At 40.1% G+C, this 27,022-nt stretch overlaps 1 protein-coding gene across 12 annotated transcripts in view; it reads left to right on the forward strand.

The window, feature by feature from the left end:
* Positions 1-27,022, forward strand: part of PPEF1 (protein phosphatase with EF-hand domain 1) — a 150,930-nt gene that overhangs the window by 52,295 nt on the left and 71,613 nt on the right. For 11 of the 12 annotated variants that reach the window (XR_010138967.1, XM_054544376.2, XM_063721187.1 and 8 more), the window contains 3 exons: positions 1,282-1,409; positions 4,841-4,901; positions 20,812-20,972. Coding sequence is in view for 11 of the 12 variants with exons in the window: in XM_054544376.2 (XP_054400351.1) it covers positions 1,282-1,409; positions 4,841-4,901; positions 20,812-20,972 (350 nt within the window). In the remaining variant the exon portion in view is untranslated. The remainder of the gene's footprint in view (positions 1-1,281; positions 1,410-4,840; positions 4,902-20,811; positions 20,973-27,022) is intronic. The other variant, XM_063721188.1, reaches the window with a different exon arrangement.

The following is a 27,022-nucleotide window of genomic DNA, read 5'->3' on the forward strand; positions in this document are numbered from 1 at the left end:
GAGCCAGCTGGTGTTGATTGCTCTTCACTCTAAAACCCGAGGAGGCATAAGAGACTGTATTTTAAATCTCATTATCTCTTACCTGATTTCTTTCTTCAATATGATGAAACTACAAGATGGCTCAAAGGCTACCTTCCCCAGAAGAGAGACAGTCTGCCTAGATAGTCCACAAACAAGACAATACTTCCAGTTGCCATTTACTTAGCATGTGCTTTTTACCAGGCATTGGGCTAAACTCTTCCCCTTGTAACATCTCATTTCATCCTCATAGAAACTCTGTGAGGGAGGGGGTGTGTTTCTTTATCCACCTGCATTTTATCAATCGAATCTCAGGTGCAGAAGGTGGTGTGAATCATACGTCTCCATCAGCTCATTGAACATTATCATCATTGGTCTGTGCAAGACCCCTTCTTGTGTTAATTGGTTTATTCCCTTCTATTCATGTACCCCACGTCATTCACTCCCCTATAAATAACCGGTCCATCACGTGTTGTGTGCATCTTTTCCCTTTGTGTATGTTCTTATGAAATGTGGTTTTGTATCTATATAGTTTTATTGATTAAAGTAGTATTTCATTCTGTCTCTGACTTTTTAATAACCATTCCAATGGAAGTACTATGTTTTTAAGACCTACTGGTTAGGTTGCTATAGGTTTATTTAATCTGTTGCTTCCAGTTGTGTTGTGCTACTCTGTGGTGTGCACCCACCAAAGGTACAGATTCTCTTTCCTAGTGATAGGCAGCCAGGCCTATTTGTATCAAACTTCCTATTGCCACAAAGAAGCAATTGCATCCGCATATGTCTCCTTGATAGACTGTGTGAGAATTGCTCTGGGGTTCGTAGTGAAGAATGGGATTGCTACTTCATAGGGTATACATACATTCATAGATGTACTATGCTTAAGCCATGCCAAAGGTAGGTGCTGTTATTATTCCCATTTTACAGATGACGAAACTGAGGTTTTGAGAGTTTTAATAACTTACCCAAAGTAACATAGACGGTAATTAGCAGAGCTAGGATTCAAGTTCAGGCAGTCTTACTCCAAAACTTCTTTTCCTAATGGCTGTGCCATCATTATTCTCTGAGTGTTTGAGACATGAGGACATTTTATAAAAAACATAAAAGTCAATCTCATTGTTTGGTGTTTTAATATTGTTACAACCTAGGAATCCAGGTGGACTGCTTTTTTTTGTTTGTTTTTTCCCCACTGAAGCACCTGCTTCTCCTAACAGGTGCATAGTAACTGTTTTTCTCTGACTTTCATATTCTGTGGGTCTGCAGCGCTGAGAGCTGCGTTGATCATCCAGAACTGGTACCGAGGTTACAAAGCTCGACTGAAGGCCAGACAACACTATGCCCTCACCATCTTCCAGTCCATCGAATATGCTGATGAACAAGGCCAAATGCAGGTCTGTTTTGCAAGCTTTTCTCTTCTTTTGGTAAAATGATTCTCTTTACCCCTTGTTATTGAAAGAATGAAAATTTGGGTCCATTTTAAGCTGAGGAAGCTTGGTGAAAGGCTTTAATAGAGCATGTCATGACGTTATCTTGGAACTAGTTATTGAGAGAGAGTGTGCTTTGGGAAAAGGATGGTGTTTTTCCGTTTTGAAGTTCACATTTTTAAGAGGGCTGCCCAACATCTGGTTAACTAATAAAAATAGTCTTATTCTATTTTGGGGCAGATGTCTTAATAGGAAATAAAGTTGTCATTTTATAAAAGAAAAAAATACTTCAAGGAGTTAAAAAATGGCAGAATTTCCTAGGAACAAACCTCTGCAAGCTCTAGAAGAAAATATACATGGGTGAGGAAGGCCTTTTTTTTTTTTTTTCTTCGAGACGGAATTTCACTCTTGTTGCCCAGGCTGGAGTGCAATGGCACGGTCTCGGCTCGCTGCAACCTCCGCCTCCCGGGTTCAAGTGATTCTCGTGCCTCAGCTTCCCGAGTAGCTAGGATTATAGGCACCCACCACCACACCCAGCTAATTTTTAAATTTTTAGTAGAGACGGGGTTTCACCATGTTGGCCAGGCTGGTCTCGAACTCCTGACCTCAGGTGATCCATCTGCCTTGGCCTCCCAAAGTTCTGGAATTACAGGCGTGAGCCACCGCACCTGGCCAAGGAAGGCCTTTTTAAAGAATACATAAATCTAGTTTTAATGCTCATTAATTTTAAAAAAGTACTTTTAACAATAAACAGATCTTAGAAAGATCTCCAATATAGTTGCTAATGAAAAAATCAACTTGTAAAACAATATGTAGAGTTTATCTCCTTTATGTGAAAGAACATGAAACATACAGCAAAAGTCTGGAAAAAGATACACAGGAAATTGTTTACAGTAGTTAGTTCTGAGGACAGGAGTGGTATTGGTGGGCGTGGGTTGGGATGTTAAGAGGGACTTCTCATTTTTATTTGATATTATTTGTAGTTTTTAGCAATCATATATCTGTGTGTCACATTATAATATTTAAAGATAATTAAGAACATTCCAAAAAGAACTAAGTTGCTAGATTTATTTTTGGCAGCTAGAAAAATGATATACTGTGATTCAGTCAGATGCTCCCTTTGTCTAGATTAGGAACCTCAGCATAGGCTGTCTTTCTAAGCACTATAGAATATAGTGATAAATATACAGGTAGAGTGAATCCCAAATTGGTATGCTTTAGACACATTCCAGCACGAGTACATTATTTTCTATTGATTCTTTATTGAGATGTAATTCACATGCCATACAATTCACCCATTTAAAGTGTGCAATTCAATAGTTTTTAGTATATGTACAGGGTTGTGCAAACATCCCCACAATCAATTTTAGGACATTTTCATTTCCCGCTTCCTAAACTCCATACCCATTAGCAGTCATTTCCCCATTTCCTTCCCCCAGTCCCTGGCAACCACTAATCTATTTTCTATTTCTATGGATTTACCTATTCTGGCCATTTCATATAAATGGAATCATATGTGGTCTTTAATGTCTGGCTTCTTTTTTTTTTTGAGACAGAGTCTTGCTCTGTCGCCAGGCTGGAGTGCAGTGGCGCGATTTCAGATCACTGCAACCTCTGCCTCCCAGGTTCAACCGATTCTCCTGCCTCAGCCTCCTGAGTAGCTGGGACTACAGGCACGTGCCACCACGCCCAGCCAACTTTTGCATTTTCGGTCTCCCAAAGTGTTGGGATTACAGGCGTGAGCCACTGTGCCTGGCCCAGCTTCTTTTACTTAGCATAATGCTTTCAAGGTTCACCCATGTTGTAGCATGTATCAGGACTTCATTCCTTTTTAGTTAATATTACTCATTCTGAAGAATATTCCATTGTATGGATGGACCACATTTTGATCATCTATTCCTCAGGTGATGGATCATTTGGGTTGTTCCACCTTTTGGCTATTATGAATAATGCTGCTGTGAACATTTGTATGCAAGTTTTTGTGTGAACATATGTTTTCAGTTCTCTTGGGTATAGACCTGTGAGTGGAATTGCTGTGTCATGTAGTAACTTTGTGCTTAACTTTTTGAGGAGCTGCTAAACTGTGTTCCAAAGCAGCTCCATCATTTTACCTTCCCACCAGCAGTGGATGAGGGCTCCAATTTCTTCACATCTTTGCCAACACTTGTTATTATCTCTTTTTGATTACAGCTGTCGTAGTGGGTGTGAAGTGATGTCTGATTGTGGTTTCTATTGACTGTTAACGGACAAACCCATCATCAACAGCATTAAAATCATACATTTTGATAACTGTATGGAAAGTCTTCCTTCTCTCAATTCCCAACTCCCAGATCTACTCCCAGATTGATAAAGTGTTTACTTTTCATGAGAGGCAGGGCTTGAAAAAGAAATTATTTGTGCTGTACAAGTGCAGGTCTTTGCAGATACCTGGTGGCCATAGAGCCAGTTCCCTGATTGTGGCTGGAAAGCTGGTGAAGTTCCACCTTTCCCTTCCTTTCTTTCCAAAATATATTTGATATTTAAGAATATTCCTTAACTCTTAATTTCACCACCAAAAAGAAAAGAGATCAGGACCGGGTGCAGTGGCTCACACCTGTAATCCTAGCACTTTGGGAGGCTGAGGCAGGTGGATCACCTGAGGTCAGGAGTTCGAGACCAGCCTGGCCAACATGGTGAAACCCTGTCTCTACTAAAAATATAAAAACATTAGCTGGACATGGTGGCGAGCGCCTGTAATCCCAGCTACTCGGGAGACTGAGGCGGGATAATCGCTTGATCCGGGGAGGCGGAGGTTGCAGTGAGCCAAAATCGTGCCATTGCACTCCAGCCTGGGCGACAAGAGTGAAACTCCATCTTAAAAAAAAGAAAAGAAGAGATCATAATGAACAAAATTTGGTAGCTGTCTTAGGTTGGATTTCCTAGAAGCAGAGGCTGAGACAGGGATTCTGGTACAAGTGACTTATTGAGGGTGTGTTTTCAGGGAAAGCCTGTAAGGGAGTGAGGAATGCAAGACAGGACAGGGGAGAAGCTAGGCCAAGATGTACTTTTTGAAGTCTGACCTCAGCCTGATCCCATCTGGAGCTGTCAGGTGTGAAATGCACTACAATTTGTTCCTGGCACAGGCAAGGGAGGTGGGGGACTGGGCTGTTACACCCTTGCTTCAGCCAGTCGTTGTCTCTGGGCAGCCCCACAGGAGGGGCGTTCATGTGTTATCCTGTGTTGCTCTGGATGCAGGCAGTCCTCTGGAGGCAGGCATAGATGTGACCCTTAGCACCTGCAGCATCTGGGATAGGAATGCCCCACAAGAGTAAGGGCACTCGGGTGGAACACCAGCAGCATTTGCCACAGTAGCTGTTTGGAGTTCACTAATTGATTAATGTTTTTTTTATCTTGTCCAGTTATCCACCTTCTTTTCCTTCATGTTGGAAAACTACACACATATACATAAGGAAGAGCTAGGTAAGTAAAAAGCTGTCTTTTCCAATGTGTCATTAAATATTGAATTGTCTTCATCAAGAGCTGTAAATTCTGAAGATGGGAGAACACTATGAAATTAAAAAGATGCCTTCCTCTTTTGTTTATGTGACACCCAACAACTGGCAACATCAGTTCAAGTGGCCTTTTTCCCTCTCTGGATGGTGTCAACTAAATCAGTCATTTAATTTTTTCACTTTTCCAAAAGCTAAATTAGAATTCATTCAGTATTCATTTGTTGAATGCCTTTTCTGAACTACAATCTATCGGTACACAACAGTACTTTAGTAAAGGGAACCTTATTTTTTATTATTATTATACTTTAAGTTCTAGGGTACATGTGATCAACGTGCAGGTTTGTTACTTATGTATGCATGTGCCATGTTGGTGTGCTGCACCCATTAACTCATCATTTACATTAGGTGTACTCCTAATGCTATCCCTCCCCCCTCCCCCAACCCCACAACAGGCCCTGGTGTGTGATGTTCCCCACCGTGTGTCCAAGTGTTCTCATTGTTCAATTCCCACCTATGAGTTTTCTGTCCTTGCGATAGTTTGCTCAGAATGACGGTTTCCAGCTTCATCCATGTCCCTACAAAGGGCATGAACTCATTCTTTTTTATGGCTGCATAGTATTCCACGGTGTATATGTGCCACATTTTCTTAATCCATTCTATCATTGATGGACATTTGGGTTGGTTCCAAGTCTTTGCTATTGTGAATAGTGCTGCAATAAACATACGTGTGCATGTGTCTTTATAGCAGTATGATTTATAATCCTTTGGGTGTATACCCATTAGTGGGATTGCTGGGTCAAATGGTATTTCTAGTTCTAGATCCTTGAGGAATCACCACACTGACTTCCACAATGGTTGAACTAGTTTACAGTCCCACCAACAGTGTAAAAGTGTTCCTGTTTCTCCACATCCTCTCCAGCACCTGTTGTTTCCCGACTTTTAATGATCGCCATTCTAACTGGTGTGAGATGGTATCTCATTGTGGTTTTGATTTGTATTTCTCTGATGGCCAGTGATGATGAGCATTTTTTCATGTGTCTGTTGGTTGCATAAATGTCTTCTTTTGAGAAGTATCTGTTCATATCCTTCGCCCACTTTTTGATGAGGTTGTTTGATTTTTTCTTGTAAATTCATTTAAGTTCTTTGTAGATTCTGGATATTAGCCCTTTGTCAGATGGGTAGATTGTAAAAATTTTCTCCCATTCTGTAGGTTGCCTGTTCACTCTCATGATAGTTTTTTTTGCTGTGCAGAAGCTCTTTAGTTTAATTAGATCCCATTTGTCAATTTTGGCTTTTGTTGCCATTGCTTTTGGTGTTTTAGTCATGAAGTCCTTGCCCATGCCTGTGTCCTGAATGGTATTGCCTAGGTTTTCTTCTAGGGTTTTTATGGTTGTAGGTCTAACATGTAAGTCTTTAATCCATCTTGAATTAATTTTTGTATAAGGTGTAAGGAAGGGATCCAGTTTCAGCTTTCTACATATGACTAGCCAGTTTTCCCAGTACCATTTATTAAATAGGGAATCCTTTCCCCATTTCTTGTTTTTGTCAGATTTGTCAAAGATCAGATGGTTGTAGATGTGTGGTATTATTTCTGAGGACTCTGTTCTGTTCCGTTGGTCTGTGTCTCTGTTTTGGTACCAGTACCATGCTGTTTTGGTTACTGTAGCCTTGTAGTATAGTTTGAAGTCAGGTAGCGTGATGCCTCCAGCTTTGTTCTTTTGGCTTAGGATTCTCTTGGCAATGCGGGCTCTTTTTTGGTTCCATATGAACTTGAAAGTAGTTTTTTCCAATTCTGTGAAGAAAGTCATTGGTAGCTTGATGGGGATGGCATTAAATTACCCTGGGCAGTATGGCCATTTTCACGATATTGATTCTTCCTATCCATGAGCATGGAATGTCCTTCCATTTGTTTGTGTCCTCTTTTATTTCCTTGAGCAGTGGTTTGTAGTTCTCCTTGAAGAGGTCCTTCATATCCCTTGTAAGTTGAATTCCTAGGTATTTTATTCTCTTTGAAGCAATTGTGAATGGGAGTTCACTCATGATTTGGCCCTCTGTCTGTTATTGGTGTATGGGAATGCTTGTGATTTTTGCACATTGATTTTGTATCCTGAGATTTTGCTGAAGTTGCTTGTCAGCTTAAGGAGATTTTGGGCTGAGACAATGGGGTTTTCTAAATACACAATCATGTCATCTGCAAACAGGGACAATTTGACTTCCTCTTTTCCTAATTGAATACCCTTTATTTCCTTCTTCTGCCTGATTGCCCTGGCCAGAACTTCCAACCCTATGTTGAATAGGAGTGGTGAAAGAGGGCATCCCTGTCTTGTGCCAGTTTTCAAAGGGAATGCTTCCAGTTTTTTCCCATTCAGTATGCTACTGGCTGTGGGTTTGTCATAAATAGCTCTCATTATTTTGAGATACATCCCATCAATACCTAGTTTATTAAGAGTTTTTAGCATGAAGGGCTGTTGGATTTTGTCAAAGGCCTTTTCTGCATCTATTGAGATAATCATGTGGTCTTTGTCGTTGGTTCTGTTTATATGCCGGATTACATTTATTGATTTGCATATGTTAAGCCAGCCTTGTATCCCAGGGATAAAGCTGACTTGATCGTAGTGGATAAGCTTTTTGATGTGCTGCTGGATTCTGTTTGCCAGTATTTTATTGAGAATTTTTGCATCGAAGTTCATCAGGAATATTGGTCTAAAATTCTCTTTTTTTGTTGTGTCTCTGCCAGGCTTTGGTATCAGGATGATGCTGGCCTCATAAAATGAGTTAAGGAGGATTCCCTCTTTTTCTATGGATTGGAATAGTTTCAGAAGGAATGGTACCCGCTCCTCTTTGTACCTCTGGTAGAATTCGGCTGTGAATCCATCTGGTCCTGGACTTTTTTTTGGTTGGTAGGCTATTAATTATTGCCTCAATTTCAGAGGCTGTTATTGGTCTATTCAGGGATTCAACTTCTTCCTGGTTTAGTCTTGGGAGGGTGTATGTGTCAAGGAATTTATCCATTTCTTCTAGATTTTCTAGTTTATTTGCATAGAGGTGTTTATAGTATTCTCTGATGGTAGTTTGTATTTCTGTGGGATCAGTGATGATATCCCCTTTATCATTTTTTATTGCGTCTGTTTGATTCTTCTGTCTTTTCTTCTTTATTAGTCTTGCTAGCAGTCTATCAATTTTGTTGATCTTTTCAAAAAACCAGCTTCTGGATTCATTGGTTTTTTGAGGGGTTTTTCTGTCTCTATCTCCTTCAGTTCTGCTCTGATCTTAGTTATTTCTTGCCTTCTGCTAGCTTTTGAATATGTTTGCTCTTGCTTCTCTAGTTCTTCTAATTGTGATGTTAGGGTGTCAATTTTAGATCTTTCCTGCTTTCTCTTGTGAGCATTTAGTGCTATAAATTTCCCTCTACACACTGCTTTAAATGTGTCCCAGAGATTCTGGTATGTTGTCTTTGTTCTCATTGGTTTCAAAGAACATCTTTATTTCTGCCTTCATTTTGCTATGTACCCAGTAGTCATTCAGGAGCAGGTTGTTCAGTTTCCATGTAGTTGAGCAGTTTCGAGTGAGTTCCTTAATCCTGAGTTCTAGTTTGATTGCACTGTGGTCTGAGAGACAGTTTGTTATAATTTCTATTCTTTTACATTTGCTGAGGAGTGCTTTACTTCCAACTATGTGGCCAATTTTGGAATAAGTGTGATGTGATGCTGAGAAGAATGTTTATTCTGTTGATTGGGGTGGAGAGTTCTGTAGATGTCTATTAGGTCCGCTTGGTGCAGAGCTGAGTTCAATTCCTGGATATCCTTGTTAACTTTCTGTCTTGTTGATCTGTCTTATGTTGACAGTGGGGTGTTAAAGTCTCCCATTATTATTGTGTGGGAGTCTAAGTCTCTTTGTAGGTCTCTAAGGACTTGCTTTATGAATCTGGGTGCTCCTGTATTGGGTGCATATATATTTAGGATAGTTAGCTCTGCTTATTGAATTGATCCCTTTACCATTATGTAATGGCCTTCTTTGTCTCTTTTGATCTTTGTTGGTTTAAAGTCTGTTTTATCAGAGACTAGGATTGCAACCCCTGATTTTTTTTGTTTTCCGTTTGCTTGGTAGATCTTCCTCCATTCCTTTATTTTGAGCCTTTGTGTGTCTCTGCACATGAGATGGGTCTCCTGAATACTGCACACTGATGGGTCTTGACTCTTTATCCAATTTGCCAGTCTGTGTCTTTTAAATGTAAATAGGAGCATTTAGCCTATTTACATTTAAGGTTAATATTGTTATGTGTGAATTTGATCCCGTCATTATGATGTTAGCTGGTTATTTTGCTCGTTAGTTGATGCAGTTTCTTCCTAGCCTTGATGGTCTTTACAATTTGGCATGTTTTTGCAGTGGCTGGTATGGGTTGTTCCTTTCCGTGTTTAGTGCTTCCTTCAGTAGCTCTTGTAAGGCAGGCCTGGTGGTGACGAAATCTCTCAGCATTTGCTTGTCTGTAAAGGATTTTATTTCTCCTTCACTTATGAAGCTTAGTTTGGCTGGATATGAAATTCTGGGTTGAAATTTCTTTTCTTTAAGAATGTTGAATATTGGCCTCCACTCTCTTCTGGCTTGTAGAGTTTCTGCCAAGAGATCAGCTGTTAGTCTAATGGGCTTCCCTTTGTGGGTAACCCGACCTTTCTCTCTGGCTGCCCTTAACATTTTTTCCTTCATTTCCAACTTTGGTGAATCTGACAATTATGTGTCTTGGAGTTGCTCTTCTCAAGGAGTATCTCTGTGGCATTCTCTGTATTTCCTGAATTTGAATGTTGGCCTGCCTTGCTAGGTTGGGGAAGTTCTCCTGGATAATATCCTGAAGAGTGTTTTCCAACTTAGTTCCATTCTCCCCGTCACTTTCAGGTACACCAATCAGACGTAGATTTGGTCTTTTCACATAGTCCCATATTTCTTGGAGGCTTTGTTCATTTCTTTTTACTCTTTTTTCTCTCAACTTCTCTTCTCGCTTCATTTCATTCATTTGATCTTCAATCACTGATACCCTTTCTTCCACTTGATTGAATCAGCTCCTGAAGCTTGTGCATGCGTCACGTAATTCTCGTGCCGTGGTTTTCAGCTCCATCAGGTCATTTAAGGTCTTCTCTACACTGTTTATTCTAGTTAGCCATTCGTCTAATCTTTTTTCAAGGTTTTTAGCTTCTTTGCTATGGGTTCGAACATCCTCCTTTAGCTCGGAGAAGTTTGTTATTACCGATCATCCGAGGCCTACTTCTGTCAACTCGTCAAAGTCATTCTCTGTCCAGCTTTGTTCCGTTGCTGGCGAGGAGCTGCATTCCTTTGGAGGAGAAGAGACGCTCTGAGTTTTAGAATTTTCAGCTTTTCTGCTCTGGTTTCTCCGCATCTTTGTGGTTTTATCTGCCTTTGGTCTTTGACGATGGTGACGTACAGATGGGGTTTTGGTGTGGATGTCCTTTCTGTTTGTTAGTTTTCCTTCTAACAGTTAGGACCCTCAGCTGCAGGTCTGTTGGAGTTTGCTGGAGGTCCACTCCAGACCCTGTTTGCCTGAGTATCACCAGCAGAGGCTGCAGAACAGCAAATATTGCAGAACGGCAAGTGTTGCTGCCTGATCCTTTCTCTGGAAGCTTCATCTCAGAGGGGTACCCAGCTGTATGAGATGTCATTCGGCCCCTCCTGGGAGGTGTCTCCCAGTTAGGCTACTCGGGGGTCAGGGACCCACTTGAGGAGGCAGTCTGTCCGTTGTCAGATCTCAAACTCTGTGCTGGGAGAACCACTACTCTCTTCAAAGCTGTCAGACAGGGATGTTTAAGTCTGCAGAAGTTTCTGCTGCCTTTTGTTCAGCTATGCCCTGCTCCCAGAGGTGGAGTCTACAGAGGCAGGCAGGCCTGCTTCAGCTGCAGTGGGCTCCACCCAGTTCAAGCTTCTCGGCCCCTTTGTTTACCTACTCAAGCCTCGGCATTGGTGGATGCCCCTCCCCCAGCCTCGCTGCCGCCTTGCAGTTCGATCTCAGACTGCTGTGCTAGCAGTGAGCGAGGCTCCATGGGCGTGGGACCCTCCAAGCCAGGCGTGGGATATAATCTCCTAGTGTGCCATTTGTTAAGACCATTGGAAAAGTGCAGTATTAGAGTGGGAGTGTCCTGATTTTCCAGGTACCATCTGTCACGGCTTCCCTTGGCTAGGAAAGGGAATTCCCTGACCCCTTGCCCTTCCTGGGTGAGGCAATGCCCCGCCCTGCTTCCGCTCACACTCCGGGGGCTGCATCTACTGTCCAATAAGCCCCAGTGAGATGAACCCGGTACCTCAGTTGGAAATGCAGAAATCACCCGTCTTCTGCATTGCTCACGGTGGGAGCTGTAGACTGGAGCTGTTACTATTCGGCCATCTTGGAACCAAGATCAAAGGAACTTTATTTTTCATCCACAAAACTTTTGTGCTGAGAGATCAAAATATTTTGAGTATTTCATGCAGCAGGTCTAGGGGAAAATGGCAGATTAAACACAGTTGGCCCCATTGTATCTGTTTTCTGTCCTCTCTCTCTCTTTTTTTTTTTTTTTTGAGACAGAGTCTCGCTCTGTTTCCCAGGCTGCAGTGCAGTGGCACAGTCTTGGCTCACTGCAACCTCTGCCTCCCGGATTCAAGTGATTCTCCTGCCTCAGCCTCCTGAGTAGCTGGGATTACAGGAGCTTGCCACCACGCCCAGCTAATTTTTTGTATTTTTAGTAGAGATGGGGTTTCACAATGTTGGCCAGGTTGGTCTTGAACTCCTGACCTCGTGATCCGCCTGCCTCAGCCTCCCAAAGTGCTGGGACTACAGGCATGAGCCACTGCACCCGGCCTCTCTTCTCTTTGATCTGTCTGTCTGTCTACCTATCATCTAGTCATTCTGAAGCAGAGGCAGGCAATGGAGGTGTAGTTCAAAAATGATTTTAAAATTATAATTTTTTACAACCATGTATTTCTCCTGCAAATTAAGATCTGCCTGTTATTATCTCCAAGACAGATGCCAGACTTAAACGCTCATTTTGCTTTAATTTGGGCCAACCATTTTTTTTTTTTTTTTTTTTTTGCCCTCATTAAAATGTGTATGGCATCTAGGAGCATCTTTTAAATAATCTTGTAAATACCCTTCAAAGTGAAGTGGTAAAAGAATGGTGTTTTAATGGGCATGATTTAGGCTAAGTGCATATGTATGAAACTAATTAAAGCATTTAATGATCTGTAGAAGCCTTCTGAATGGTGAAATAGCCAAACCTAAGGAGTGGGGAGTGGGTGGAAGTGGGTACTTTGCCATTTTTTCTTTTAAATAACTGCAATTTGAAGACAGTTGTTTATGCTTCATATTCCTTGGCAAAAATGTTTTTGAGAGGAAATATGATAATGATAAAATGAAACAGCACTTTCTGCTAATGACCTAATACTTCAACCCAGGCTCACTTCATCAGAATCACTTACGGAGTTTCAGAGCCACAGATGGCTGGGTTCCAGCCTAGAGATGTTTACTCAGACTGTGTTGTTGTTGTTGTTTTAATCTGCATTTTAAAAAATCCTGCAGGTGATTTTAAAATATAAGAAAAATATTTTTATTAAAGAAGGGGACAGTGGTTTAATCTTATATAAGCTTTTTTTGGAAGTATAACATACATTACAGGAAAGTATACAAATTATATGACTCAGTACATTTTCTCAAAGTAAACACACCCATGTAACTGGCACCTGAAACAAGAAATAAAACGTGATCAGGGCCACATAAGTTTCCCATCCTGCCTTCTTGTAGTGCTACCCAACCCCCACACCATCACATAACTACTTTCTTGACTTCTACACCCTAGATTAGTCTTTGAACTTCTTTATATAGATGGAAGCATGTGGTATATACTCATTTGAGTCTGGCTTCTTCTTCTTCTTCTTTTTTTTTTTTTAATGTTTTGTTGTTGTTGTTGAGACAGAGTCTTGCTCTGTCACCCAGGCTGAAGTGCAGTGGCGCAATCTCGGCTCGCTGCAACCTCCGCCTTCCTGGTTCAAGCAATTCTCATGCCTCCCGAGTGGCTGGGATTACAGGCATTCACCACTAAACCTGGCTAATTTTTGTATTCTTAGTAGTGATGGGGTTTCGCCATGTTGGCCAGACTGGTCTCGAACTCCTGGCCTCGGGTGATTTGCCTGCCTTGGCCTCCCAAAGTGCTAGGATTACACATGTGAGCCACCGCGCCCGGCCCTGAGTCTGGCTTCTTTTGGTCGTCATTACATTCGTGAGAATCATCCTTGTAATTTGGTCACTTTTATTGCTGAATAATATTCCATTTTACTAATATACCATAATTGATCCATTCGATTGTGTATGGGCATTTGAGTTGTTTTCAGATTGGTGATTTAAATGGTGCTGCTATGTATATTCTTGTACATGTCCCTTTTGGTAAAATATGTATGCATTTATTTTGCTATATATTCATTTTGCGTTATCTATTGCTACCTAATAAACTACCCCCACATTTAGTGACTTAAAAACAACAGCCATGTTATTGCATGTGATTCTGTGGGTCAGGCATTTGAACAGGGCTTGCTGGGAACGATTTACCTCTGTTCCATGTGTTATCAGTTGAGCTCACTCATCTAGCTGGACTGGGCAGGAAAGATCAAATGGTTTTAATCACATGTCTGGGACTTTGGTATTAGCTATTAACTTGGTTACCTCTTGGCCAGGTGCAGGAACTCATGCCTGTCATCTCAGCACTTTGGGAGGCCAAGGTGGATGGGTCACTTGAGGTCAGGAGTTCAAGACCAGCCTGACCAACCCCATCTCTAGTAAAAATACAAAAATTAGCTGGGTGTGTTGGTGCATGCCTGTAATTCCATCTACTCAGGAGACTGAGGCACAAGAATCGCTTGAACCTGGGAGGCGGAGGTTGCAGTGAGCTGAAATCGTGCTATTGCACTCCAACCTGGGTGACAGAGTGAGACTACATCTCAAAAAAAAAAAAAAAAAAAAAGTTTGGTTACCTCTCTTTTTCTCACGCAGCCTCTCTGTCCATTAGGCTATTCTGGACTTCTTTACATGATGGCTGGGTCCAAGAGGGCAAAGGCAGAAGCTGCCGGGCCTCTTAAGGCCTATGTGCTAGAACTCTGGGAAATCAGTTCTGCCATACTCTATCGGTTAAAACAAGTCACAAGGCCAGACGTGAATTCAGAGCAGTTAAAGAGATTTCCATCTCTTGCTCGGAGGAGTGGCAGTATTACAGTATAAAGGGATGTGGACATAGGGAGGCATGATTCCTTAGGGAGCCATTATCATAAAAATGTACCACAAGCCAGGGATAGAAGTTTGGGGTTATAGGGCTTATATCTGTTCAGCTTTATTAGATACTGGCAGACATTTTTACAGGATGGTTGTAACAAGCTATACTCTCACCAGTTCAGTTGTTCCATATCCTCACCAACACTTGCAATAGTACATTCATTTCATTTTAGTCATTCTGGTGAGTATCTAGTGGTATCGTGTTTCAGGTTTAATTTACATTTCCCTGTGAGCAGTCAAGTTGCTCACTTTTTTTCTTTTCCTTTTTCTTTTTCTTTTTTTTTTTTTTTTTTTGAGACAGAGTCTTACTCTGTCCCCCAGGTTGGAGTGCAGTAGCGTAATCTCGGCTCACTGCAACCTCTGCCTCTCGGGTTCAAGCCATTCTCCTGCCTCAGCTTCCTGAGTAGCTGGGACTACAGGCATGTGCCACCATGCCTGGCTAATTTTTGCTTTTTTAGTAGAGATGGGGTTTCGCCACATTGGCCAGGCTGGTCTCAAACTCCTGACCTCAGGTGATCCACCCGCCTTGGCCTCCCAAAGTGCTGGGATGACAGGCATGAGCCACCACTCCTGACCAAGTTGCTCACCCTTTTGTATGTTTATTGGTCATGTGGACATCTCATGTGGTGAAGTTCCTGTTCAGGTTTTTTTGTCCATTTTTCTATTGGGTTATCTGTCTTTTTCTTATGAATTTGGAAGAGTTTTCTAACTCTTCTTATTTTATTTTATTTTTTAATAATAATTAAAATTATTATTTTAATTATTATTATCGCTCTGTCACCCAGGCTGACAATTAAAATATAATAATAATAAAATATTATTATTATATTTTAATTAAAATTATTGCTCTGTCGCCCAGGCTGGAGTGCAGTGGCGTGACCTCGGCTCCCTGCAACCTCCCCACTGCCCAGGTTCAAGCGATTCTCGTGCCTCAGCCTCCCGAGTAGCTGGGATTACAGGCATGCACCACCACGCCTGGCTAATTTTGTATTTTTAGTAGAGACGGGGTTTCTTCCATGTTGGTCAGGCTGGTCTCAAACTCCCGACGTCAGGTGATCCACCCGCCTCGGCCTCCCAAAGTGCTGGGATTACAGGCGTGAGCCACCGCGCCCGGCCTAAATAGGGTATTTTTAGGAACCAGAAGGTTATTTAACATTTCCAGATATCGGGGCCACCAGATTAATGGTCTTAACTCTGGGGCATGGAGTATCTTGAGATACGTTGGGTGCTCTGAAGATAAGAGGTGACCCTGGAAGCAGTCATTCTTGTCCTTGTAATCCTACCAGCTCATGATGATCAGTTATAACAGTTGATCTCCCTGTGCTACTACTTTAAGAGCTCAAAACCAGTGCATAGGACTCCACGGGGTGTAGAGACTCCACAGAAACATTCCCAGTCCACTTTTCACACATCAGCCTCCTCCCACAGGCAGAAAGCCGAAGCTGCCATACATAGCCATAGGTTTAAACAGAGACTGGCGGAAGCGGGGAGTGGGATGGAGTGTGTGGAAGTGTTGTTTTCACTTTTCTTTCTGCCTCTCAGATCAGCCAAAATGTCCTATCGGACCAGGTATTTTATATTTTTTGTTGCTATGGTGAATAGAACATTTTCCCCATTATATCTTCCATTGGTTATTGGTGGTGTTTAGTAAAGCTTTTGAATTATGTCAATTTATCTTATATTGTGCTACTATTAAGTAATAATAATATTTTTATTGTTGATATTTGTTACATGTTTACCATGTGCCATGTATTTAAGTACTTTAAATACATCATTTCATTTAGTCTTCATGACAAACCAGTGAGATTAGTAGTATTATCATCCCCTTTTTGTAGATATGGAATCTGAGGCTTAGAAGGCAATCTCCCAAGGTTATTCCTGTCATTGGTGGAGAAGCTGTGATTCAAACCAGTGTGATTAATGTCTATATTTTATATATATAAAATATAAAATATATATTTATTATAGTATTTAATATATATTCCATATAATTATATATTTATATAGAATATATATTATATATATATTTATTTATTTTTGAGACAGGGTCTCACTCTGTCACCCAGACTAGAGCACAGTAACATGATCATGGCTCACTGCAGCCTCGACCTCCTGGGCTCAGATGATCCTCCCACCTCAGCCTCCTGAGTAGCTGGGACTAGAGGCGCGCACCACCATGCCCAGCTAATTTTTTTGCACTTTTTGTAGGGGTTTTGCCATGTTGCCCAGGCTTGTCTCGAACTCCTGGACTCAAGCAATTCTCCATGCCCAGCCTCTGTATTACATTTAATTCTCCTATCAATTCTGGGAGTTTTTCAATTGATTTTCTTGGGTGTAGGTATTTAATCACATTGGCCACAAGTAACTTTATTTTTATATCTTTCTATTCAATAATTACTGCTCTTATTTCAGCTTCATGTCTTATTGCATTGGCCAAAGATAGTGGATCAGTGTTAGACTGAAACAGTGAAAGTGGGCATCCTTGTTTTGTTAATGATTTAATGGAAAAACCATTATTGATGATTTAAATTTATAAAGCGATGTTAAGGAAGTATCATTCCATTCCTAGTTTCTGAGTTTTTAAAAAATCAGGAACAGATGTTAAATTTTATGAAATGTCATTTTGGCATCTATTGAATTTATTATATGGACACCAATGGTTCTGATCCAGATTCATAACTGAGAAACAAAAATAACTATAAATGTAGTTCAGTTGTTGCTTTTCTTTTTCCAGCAATATCTGGAGCTTGTTTTCAAAGTGACATGTGGGCGGTAGAGGCAGAAATTGTTGTATAAAAATTTATGGGCTTTAAATTTTTCCCTGTCCAGATTTTGAGTCTGTACCGGGTAAAAGAAAAGATTGTGGGTATTTTTGAGGTATTTTCTTTAGAACAACTTGTAAAGGTATCATTTGCCTATAATTCTTAATTAGTTTAGATTCATGTTGACAAAATTGTAAACCAAATAGGTAAGGATTAATTCTGTGTTGCACAAATCTTTATATATTGTTCATTAAATTATTGTTATTAGTTATAATAGTTCTAGCCCACGAGAACAGTATATACATAAGAAATGTTAAAGCCTTTGATTGTTTTCATACATGACACATTAGCTACTAGAAGAGAATTTATGTTATTCTTTTTTATGTTGCTAAAAACCAGCAGAAGGATTATGATTTGACATTGACTAATACTTCATACTGAGTAGTTTTAACTAAGAATCGGTTTAGGGAACTGGTGCTTTTTCATATATTTGTCACTGAACTTTTAGGCAATAATGGTCATCAGATCTATGGAAGGGACAGTAGACCAAGCTTCTCTTTTTTTTAAAGAATGAAAACAATATTTTAATTTTGTTCTTAAGTAACAAGACTGAGTCTTCATAACTGGAAGGGATGGAGCTGATTTGCTGTGTTAGTTAGCCAATGGGAAAGGGAGAGATGACAGAGCATGGGTGGAGGCAGTGATTGGGAAAATAAAATGATTTTTGCTTTATTGCTCACAGAGTTGGGATTACTAAATAAATCGGTTATAAGTATATAAATAATACTATAGGTATCGTGTAGCATAGTTATTTTAATATGTAGTAAAAGCGTAATGGTTAAGAGTTTGAGCTCAAAGCCGGATTCTCTGGGATCAAGTTCCATCTCTCCTACTTACATGCTGTACCCCATTTTCCTTGTATATAAAATAGGGATACCAACAATATTTATCTCAGAGGGTAGTTTCGGTCATTATCTGAATACACATGTGTAAGGTGCTTAGAACAGTGCCTGGCACATCAGTAACTGGGAGCTCCCATCCTTGTCATTATCAGCATGATGCCTTGGAAAAGGTGTGGCCTGGGGTTCAACCTGGGCAGGGGTTGCTGAGTTTTGAAGGATGAGAAATTGTCCAAAGAAGAGAAAGCAAGGGTAGTCCAGGGAGAGGGAATAGTGGGAACAATAAAGAGAGAGTGCTGGGCTGGGAGAGGAAAGCATCGCCAGTGTGGGGCAGATGCGAGGTCCAGGGGTGACATCTTAGATCAGAGGAGTCTCTAACTATGTTTAATTGTGTTACAGAGTCTGAAGAGAGGATCATGCTGGAGATACAGGCAAGGGAGGAAGTGACTATGAAGTTGCCAGGCCTCTGAGGATCTGGAAGGGAGAAAGGGGGTGGGGAACAGCTCCATGGGTGGTCCCATATGCCTGTCTGCATCCATAGCTGCATCCTCAACTTCATTTCCTCTTTCCCTCCAGCATCTGACTTTCTAAATCAGGCATGCTTCAAGCTACGCTGCCTTTCTTTCTTTCTTTTTGAGACAGGGTCTTGCTGTGTTGCCTAGGCTGGAGTGCAGTGGCACAATCACACCTCACTGCAGCCTTGACCTGGGCTCATCCTCCTGCCGCAGCCTCCTGAGTAGCTGGGATTATAGGCGCACGCCACTATGCCCAGCTAGTTTTTTTTGTATTTTTTGTAGAGACGAGGTTTCACCATGTTGCCCAGGCTGTTTCACCGCCTTTCTCGTGAACACTGCAATCGTATCATAAATTCCTCCCACATCTAAAAAACAAAGTCCCCTAGTTTTGACCATGCATTCCATATTCACTTTATTTTTTAGAGTCTATAGCAGAAAATAACCTTTATAATTCTGTTAGATGATATAGTGAAAGTACTGGGGTTTTTGTGGGTTTTTGTTTTTGCTGTTATTTGTTTTTTCTAAGAGTTGCTTGGTATTTCAGTGTGTACAGTCAGGAAAAGGAAAAGTTTTCATTTGTAGCAAGATTTATATCCAAGAACGACTACCAAATTGAAAAGGGTGGCATGGGCATTGAAGACAGTGAAGTATTTAGGCTTTACTGCCTACGTAATGAATCTGAGATAAAGTTATCAAGATGCTCTCCCTTTCTAGTCTCTAAATATAAATTGAAATAATTAAGTTATTCTTAAATCTCAAACCAAACCCAAATGAGAAAAATAACCACTCCTGGACCACATTAAAGACAGACATTATTACTCCTAAATTCAACTTCTTATAAAACATCATCAGCCACCACCAGAAAACACTGTGGTACACAAGAATTTAGAAAATATTTTTTTAAATTGCCAAATAGTATGACTTTAGAAAACATTTTTCACGATTAGTTCTTAACTGTAATCTCTCAGCATAACTGGATCATGAAAAAAATGTATTCTGTCTATATCTTGAGCACTCTGAATATTTTAAAAGATAGAAACTGTTTGCAGAGAACTTCTGAAGAATGGCCTTTGTAACGATTCAGTGTTAATGAGTTGAAGAGTTATGTCATTGTCCTCTGGGTCATTATCTGCAAGAATATTGTATATTAAACAACCACCATACCTCAGTGGCCTGTAATCAACATTTCTTTTTGCTAACAAGTCTACAGATTAGCTGAACACTTCTGCTGATCTTGGCAGGTTTGATTAGGCAGTTTTTTTGGGTCTTGGCTGGAGTTCACTGATGTGTCCAGAGCAAACACTGGTGGCTGCTGGCTGGGGGCTGATCGAGGACAACCTTGGCTAGGATGACTCACCTCAGCTCTACATGGTCTTGGATCTTTCTGAAGCCTAGCCTAGGCTTTGTGGTAGTGGCATTGTTCCTAAAGAGAGCATGAAAGCATACAACGCCTCCAGAGAGACCTGGGCTTGAAACTGGTGCATAGCACTTCCATCACATTCTTTAGGCCAATACAAGTCATGAGCCCAGCCTGGTTTGAAGGGATGGGGAAACACACTCTTGACGGGAGTAGCTGCAAAAGTACATTACAAAGAGCATGAATAGAAGGTGGGATAGAGAATTGGGATCACTTTTGCAATCCATCTACCATGTTTCCTTTCGTCTTTCTCTATCTGAATTGTCTTGATTTCTGTACTGGGGCTGACTGTTTCATGGGCAATCTAGCAGGCAGGGACCCTGGGTCTCAGCACCCACTAAAATGGACAATGCAGGCACTCCGTTATGTAGAACTGTCTCTCCGAGACTGAGAGGTTCTTTGGGTATTTCTGCCTGTGGTTTGTCCTTTAACTTTATCTGCTTTGTTACCAAGAAAGAATGAAAATCATGTCAGAAAATTTATTTTTATGTAAAGAGAAAAATCCGTTACAGCTAAATAGAATCCTCTGAAGTGTTTAACAGGAGAAAAATTGAATGTTGCAGTTAAATTTTCTGTAGGTTCTGAATAGCAGCAGATGTTTGAACCAAATATAATGTATTGTTCTGTTTTCAGCCCTATTTGTAAAAGTCTGAGATGTAAGAGTAGGCAAAAAACTTAGAGCTAGAGCTTCGATCATCCAAATACCTTGATTGGCTAGTTTTCCCTGTGCTTCTCCCTCCCCTCCCCACTAGCCATGGACCCACTGCTGTGGTAAAACATCTGCCCAGGAAGGGATGGCGGTGACCCATGTGAATGTTCTGGTCTCAGGGCCAGTCATTCTTCGTGGTTATACGTGGGCTGTGTTGATATGCAGAGCATTTAGCACAGTGCCTTACATGGGCTAGGTATTCAAGAAGATATTTATTACATTTAAGTATTGAAATGTTGATTCCCACCCCCACCCCTGTTCTGTCCTTCCTTTTCCAGAATTAAGAAATCAATCTCTTGAAAGCCAACAGGACATGAGAGATAGACGGGATTATGTGGACTTGATAGATGTCCCAGACTCCTATAATGGTCCTCGGCTACAATTTCCTCTCACTTGTACTGATATTGATTTACTTCTTGAGGCCTTCAAGGAACAACAGGTAAGTGGAAGCAGATGCTGCCTTGATTCTTGTACATAACAGATGCCCAATAACTGTTCAAAGAATGGATGAACATACCACAGCAGAAATGCATTTCTTTAGAAAACAGTTCACATTAAGTGAGAGCTACCCTCTGTTACTCATTTAATAGAAGTCTCCTCAGGTGCACAGCAAGCTCCTCTCTGTAGGCTAACAGCATTTCATTTGCCATTTTCTGAGATATCATTCACATACCATAAAATTCACCATTTTACAGTGTACAACTCAGTGATTTTTTCATGCATTCACAGGATTGTGCAACCATCACCAATATCTAATTCCAGAACATTTTCATCACCCCCAATAGAAAGGCCATTCCTATTATCATTGCCTCCTCCCCACCCCTGGCAACCACTGTTCTACTTTCTGTCTCTATGAATTTGCCTATTCTAGATATTTCATATAAATGAAATCATCAAATATGTGGCCTTTTGTGTTTGGCTTCTTTCACTTAGTGTTTTAAAGGTTCGTTCATGTCATATCATATATCATTACTTAATTTCTTTTTATGGCTGATAATATTCCATTGTATACCACATTTTGTTTATCCATTTATCAGTGAATGGACGTTAGGATCGTTTCCACCTTTTGGCTCTTATGAACAATGCTGCTATGAATATTCATGCATAGATTTTCGTATAAACATGTGTTTTTAGTTCTCTTGGGTATATACCTAGGAATATTTCACTGGGTCATATGGTAGCTCTATGCTGGATCATGTGGTAACTCTATGTTTAAATTTTCCAGTAATTACTAAACTGCTTCCCACAGTAGTGGCACCATTTTGCATTTCTACCAGCAATGTATCTTCCAATGTAGGTTCCAATTTCTTCATGTTTTTGCCAACACTTGTTATTTTGTTTTTATTTTTATTTTTATTATAGCCATCCTAGTGTGTGTGACGTGGCATTTCATTGTGGTTTTGTTTTGCATTTCTCTAATGACTAATGATGTTGAGCATCTTTTTATGTATTTATTGACCATTTGTATACCTTCTTTGCAGAAATCTGTGCAGATTCTTTGCCCACTTAAAATCAGGCTTTTTATTATTGAGTTATAAGAGTTCTTTCTGGATATAAATTCCATATCAGATATATGATTTGCAAATATTTTCTCCCGCTCCGTAGGTTGTTTTTTCATTTTCTTGATAATGTACTTTGATGCATAAAAGCGTTACATTTTGATAAAGTCCAGTTTATCCATGTTTTTTCTTGGTTGCTTGTGCTTTTGGTGTCATATCTAAGAATCCATTGTCAAATCTAAGGTCATGAAGACTTGCCTTTGTGTTTTCTTCTAAGAGTTTTATAGTTTTAGCCTTTACACTTATGTCTGTGAATCATTTTGAGTTAGTTTCTATATATGGTATGAAATCAAAATTAATTTTTTGCATATGGATATGCAGTTGTCCCAGCACCATCTGTTGAAGAGACTGTTCTTTCCCCATTGAGTGGTCTTTGCACCCTTGTCAAAAATCAATAGGGCAGGCCAGGCATGGTGGCTCATGCTTGTAATCCCAACATTTTGGGAGGCTGAGGCGGGTGCATCACCTGAGGTCAGGAGTTCAAGAGCAGCCTGGCCAACATGGTGAAACCCTGTCTCTACTAAAAATACAAAAATTAGCCAGGCATGGTGGCTCATGCCTGTAATCCCAGCTACTCAGGCGGCTGAGGCTGAAGAATTGCTCGAACCTGAAAGGTGGAGGTTGCAGTGAGCTGAGATCGTGCCACTGCACCCTAGCCTGGGCGAGAAAGCGAGACTCCATCTCAAAAAAACAAACAAACAAAAATCTATAGGCCATAGATATCTGGGTTTGTTATTGGACTCTCAGTTCTATTCTGTTGGTCTATGTGTCTGTGCTGGTACCACACTGTCTTGATTGCTGTAGCTTTGTAATAAGTTTTGAAATAGGGAAGTGTGAGTCCTTCAACTTTGTTCTTTTGCAGTGTTGAAGTTGTTCTTCATTATTGTTTTGGCTATTTGGCGTCCCTTGCAATGAATTTGAAGATCAAATTTTCCATTTCTGCAAAAAAGCCTATTGGGATTTTGATAGGGATTGCATTGAATTGCTATATCACTTTGGGTAATAATTGCCATCCTCACAATATAAGTCTTTCAACCCATGGTGTCTTTCCATTTATTTATGTCTTTAATTTCTTTCAGCAATGTTTTGTAGCTTTTAGTGGACAAGTCTTTCATCACCTTGGTTAAATTTATTCTTAAACAATTTATTCTTTTGGTTGATATTATGAAAGGAATTGTTTTCTTAATTCCTTTTTTGATTGCTCATTACTTGTGTGTTGATCTTATACTCTGCAGCTTTGATGAATATACTTGTTAGCTCTAGTAGTTTGTGTGTGTGTGTGTGTGTGTGTGTGTGCGCGCGCATGTGTGGCGTATTCTTTCGAATATTCTATATACCAGATCATGGTATCTGTGAATATAGTTTTATTTCCTTCTTTCTGATTTGGGTGCCTTTTGTTTCTTTTTCTTGCTCAATTGCTCTGGCTAGAACTTCCACCACAATATTGAATAGCAGTGTGAAAGTAGGCATGTTTATCTTGTTCCTCATCATAGGGGGAAAGCTTTCAATCTTTTACCACTGAGTGTAATGTCAGTTGTAGGTTTTTTATAAAAGTCTTTTATCATGTTGAGGAAATTTCCTTCAATTCTTAGTTTTCTGAGTGGTTTTATCATGAAAAGATGTCGGATTTTGTCAAATGCTTTTTTTTTTTTTTTTTTTACATCATTTGAGATGATTGTGTGTTTTTTACCCTTCGTTCTATTAATGTGGTGTGATATATTGAATAATTTTCTTATGTTGAACCAACTTTGTATTTCTGGGATAAATCCCTCTTGGCCATGGTATATAATCCCTTTAAAATGCTGTTGTATTTGGCTTGCTGGTATTATGTTGAGAATTTTTGCATCTATTTCATAAGGGATATTGGTCTGTAATTTTCTTTTCTTGTAGTGTCTTTGCCTGGCTTTGGTATCAGGGTAATACTGATCTCATAGAGTGAGTTAGGAATTGCTTCCTTTTATTCTGTTTTTTGGAAGAGTTTAAGAAGGATTGTGTTAATTCTAATTTAAATGTTTAGTAGGGTTCACCATTGAAGCCATTTGGTCTTGGACTTTTCTTTGTTAGGAGGTTTTTGATGACTGATCCAATCTCTTGTTCTAGATCTGTTCAGATTTTTTATTTCTTCTTGAGTCTCTTTTGGTAATTTGTGAGTTTCTAAGAATTTGTTCATCTCATCTAAGTTATCTAATTTGTTGGTGTACAATTGTTCATAGTATTCTCTCATAACCCTTTTTTATTTCTTTAAGGTTGATGGTAATGTCCCCACTTTAGTTTCTGATTTTAGTTATTTTCATTTTCTCTCTTTTTCTTAGTCAGTCTTGCTTAAAGATTTGTTAATTTTGTTGATCTTTTCAAAGAACCAACTTTTGGTTTTGTTGATTCTCTCTATTGTTTTTCTATTCTTTATTTCATTTATCTCCACTCTAATTCTTATTTTCTTTGTCAAAATATTAAGTTAGTTTATTGATTTGAGATCCTTCTTTTTTAATGTGTGCATTTACAGCTACAAATTTCTCTCTGAACGCTGCTTTTGCTGTATCCCATAAGTTTTGATATGTTGTGTTTTCATTTTTATTCGTCTCAAAGTATTTTCTAATTTCCTTTGTAATCTTTTTATTACCCATTGGTTTTTTAAGAGTATGTTGTGTAATTTCTACATATTTATGAATTTTCTAGTTTTGCTTTTGTTATTGATGTCTAGTTTCATTCCACTGTGGTCAAAGAAGATACTTTGCATGATTTCAGTCTTTTTAAATTTGATGAGGTTTATTCTGTGGCCTAACATCTGGTCTGTCCTGGAGAATGTTCCATGTGTCCTTGAGAACAATGTGTAGTCTGCTTTTGCTGGGGAGAGTGTTTAGTAGATATCTATTAGGTCTAGTTGTGTGTGGTCTCTGAAATCTCTGTTCCTTTGGCTTGTGTTAAGTTAGTGTTTTGACAGAGATTTCCTTGAACACCAGGAGCGATTTAAAAAAAAAAAAGAAAGGGAAAAAAAACAACAACAAATATTTGCAGATTGGCTCTGTGTTGGAGTACTCCTTCAACTCCTTGGGCCATTTACAAATCTTAGTCTTTACTTCCCGCTTGTGCTGAACCATTGTTCAGTTTCCTTTTTCTCGATTCACTGTTTGGTTGCTATAAACTTTGAGTATTTTCCAGAGTTCTGACAAAGTTGATTCTGACAGGGTTTGTTTGTTTGTTTGTTTTTGCTTGATTTGTCAATGTTTTTGTGGCGGAATGGAACCTTAGAGTTGCCTACACGACCGTTTTCTCTGACATCACCCCAGTACCCTCATTCTCAGGTTAGGACCCTAAAGGGCATACCTAGGAGTAAGAGTGAACTGGAAGACTGGCTTTTCAATGATCAAAGAACAGCTTGGAATGAATCATGTAATTCCTGAGATTGAATTGAGATCATCTTAGATAGCTAATGCTCCTAACCACCTGCCAACAGCAAATTTAAGTCTTCTCTGGAAGACAATAGGCCTGAGATTGTTTGTTCAGTTTTTCTTTCTTCCTTTCTTTTTTAAAGGCAGGATCACACTCTGTCACCCATGCTGGAGTGTGGTGGCACTATCATAGCTCACTGAAGCCTTGACCTCCTGGGCTCAAGCAGTCCTCCCCCGTCAGCCTCTCAAGTAGCTGGGACTGTAGGCACATGCCATCATGCCCAGTTAATTTTTTATTAGCTTTTGGTAGAGACAAGTTTTCACTGTGTTGCCCAGGCTGGTCTCGAACTCCTGGCCTCAAGTGATTCTCCCACCTCGGCTTCCCAAAATGCTGGGATTATAGGCATGAGCCACTGTACCTGGCCTCAGTTTTTCATATGCAATTTTCAGAACTCAATACAAATATAACCAAGCACAGGAGGTTATAAGACACATGAAAGAAAACTGAGGCAAACAACAAACAATGGAAACAGACCTGTAGGGTATTTGGTTAGTGGCATTATCAGACTCTGAGTTTAAAATAAATATGCTTAATATAAATTCAAGGAGATAAAAGATACATCAATCCGAGGAGCCATAATAGAGAAGATTGATAATTCTGACTTTATAAAAATGAAAAGACTGTTATTAAGGGAAGAGTAAAAGGTTCAACACAGTGTACAGAGTAAAAACAAAAAAAGGATCATGTATATTTTGATTTTTTTAATTGAGAAAAAATTCATCTAATATAAAAGTGATCATTTAAATCATTTTAAAGTGTATGAGGCCGGGTGCAGTGGCTCACGCCTGTAATCCCAGCACTTTGGGAGGCCGAGGCAGGCGAATCACTTGAGGTCAGGAATTTGAGACCAGCCTGGCCAACATGGTGAAACCCTGTCTCTACTAAAAATACAAAAATCAGCTGGGCATGGTGGCACGTGCCTGTAATCCCAGCTACTCGGGAGGCTGAGGCACGATAATCACTTGAACCCAGGAAGCAGAGGTTACAGTGAGCCGAGATCGTGCCACTGCACTCCAGCCTGGGCGACAGAGTGAGACTCCATCCCCCCACCTCCCCCCAAAAAAGAGTGTATGGTTCAACAGTTTTTAGTATATTAAAAATGTTGTGCAACCATCACCACTATGTAATTCCAGAACATTTTCATCACCCCCAAACAAAACCCTTTACCCATTAGCAGTCACTCCCAGTTGCTCCCTCCCCCAGCCCCTGGCAATACTAATTTACCTTCTTTCTCTATGGATTTGTCTAATACGAACACTTCCTGTAAGTGGAATCATACAATATAGGTGGCCTTTTGTGCCTGGCATCTGTTGCTTGGCTTGTTTCCAGAGTTCATCCGTGGTAGCATGGATCAGTACTTCCTTCCTATTTTTAGCTGAGTAATGTTACTTTGTATGGCTATAGCACATTGTATTTAAGGGATTATATGTTTATACATGCATTTTCGTATTCATCTGTGGTTATATTGATTTTTGTATGC

Source organism: Pongo abelii, chromosome X (genome assembly GCF_028885655.2).
Source record: "Pongo abelii isolate AG06213 chromosome X, NHGRI_mPonAbe1-v2.0_pri, whole genome shotgun sequence".
NCBI lineage: Eukaryota > Metazoa > Chordata > Mammalia > Primates > Hominidae > Pongo > Pongo abelii.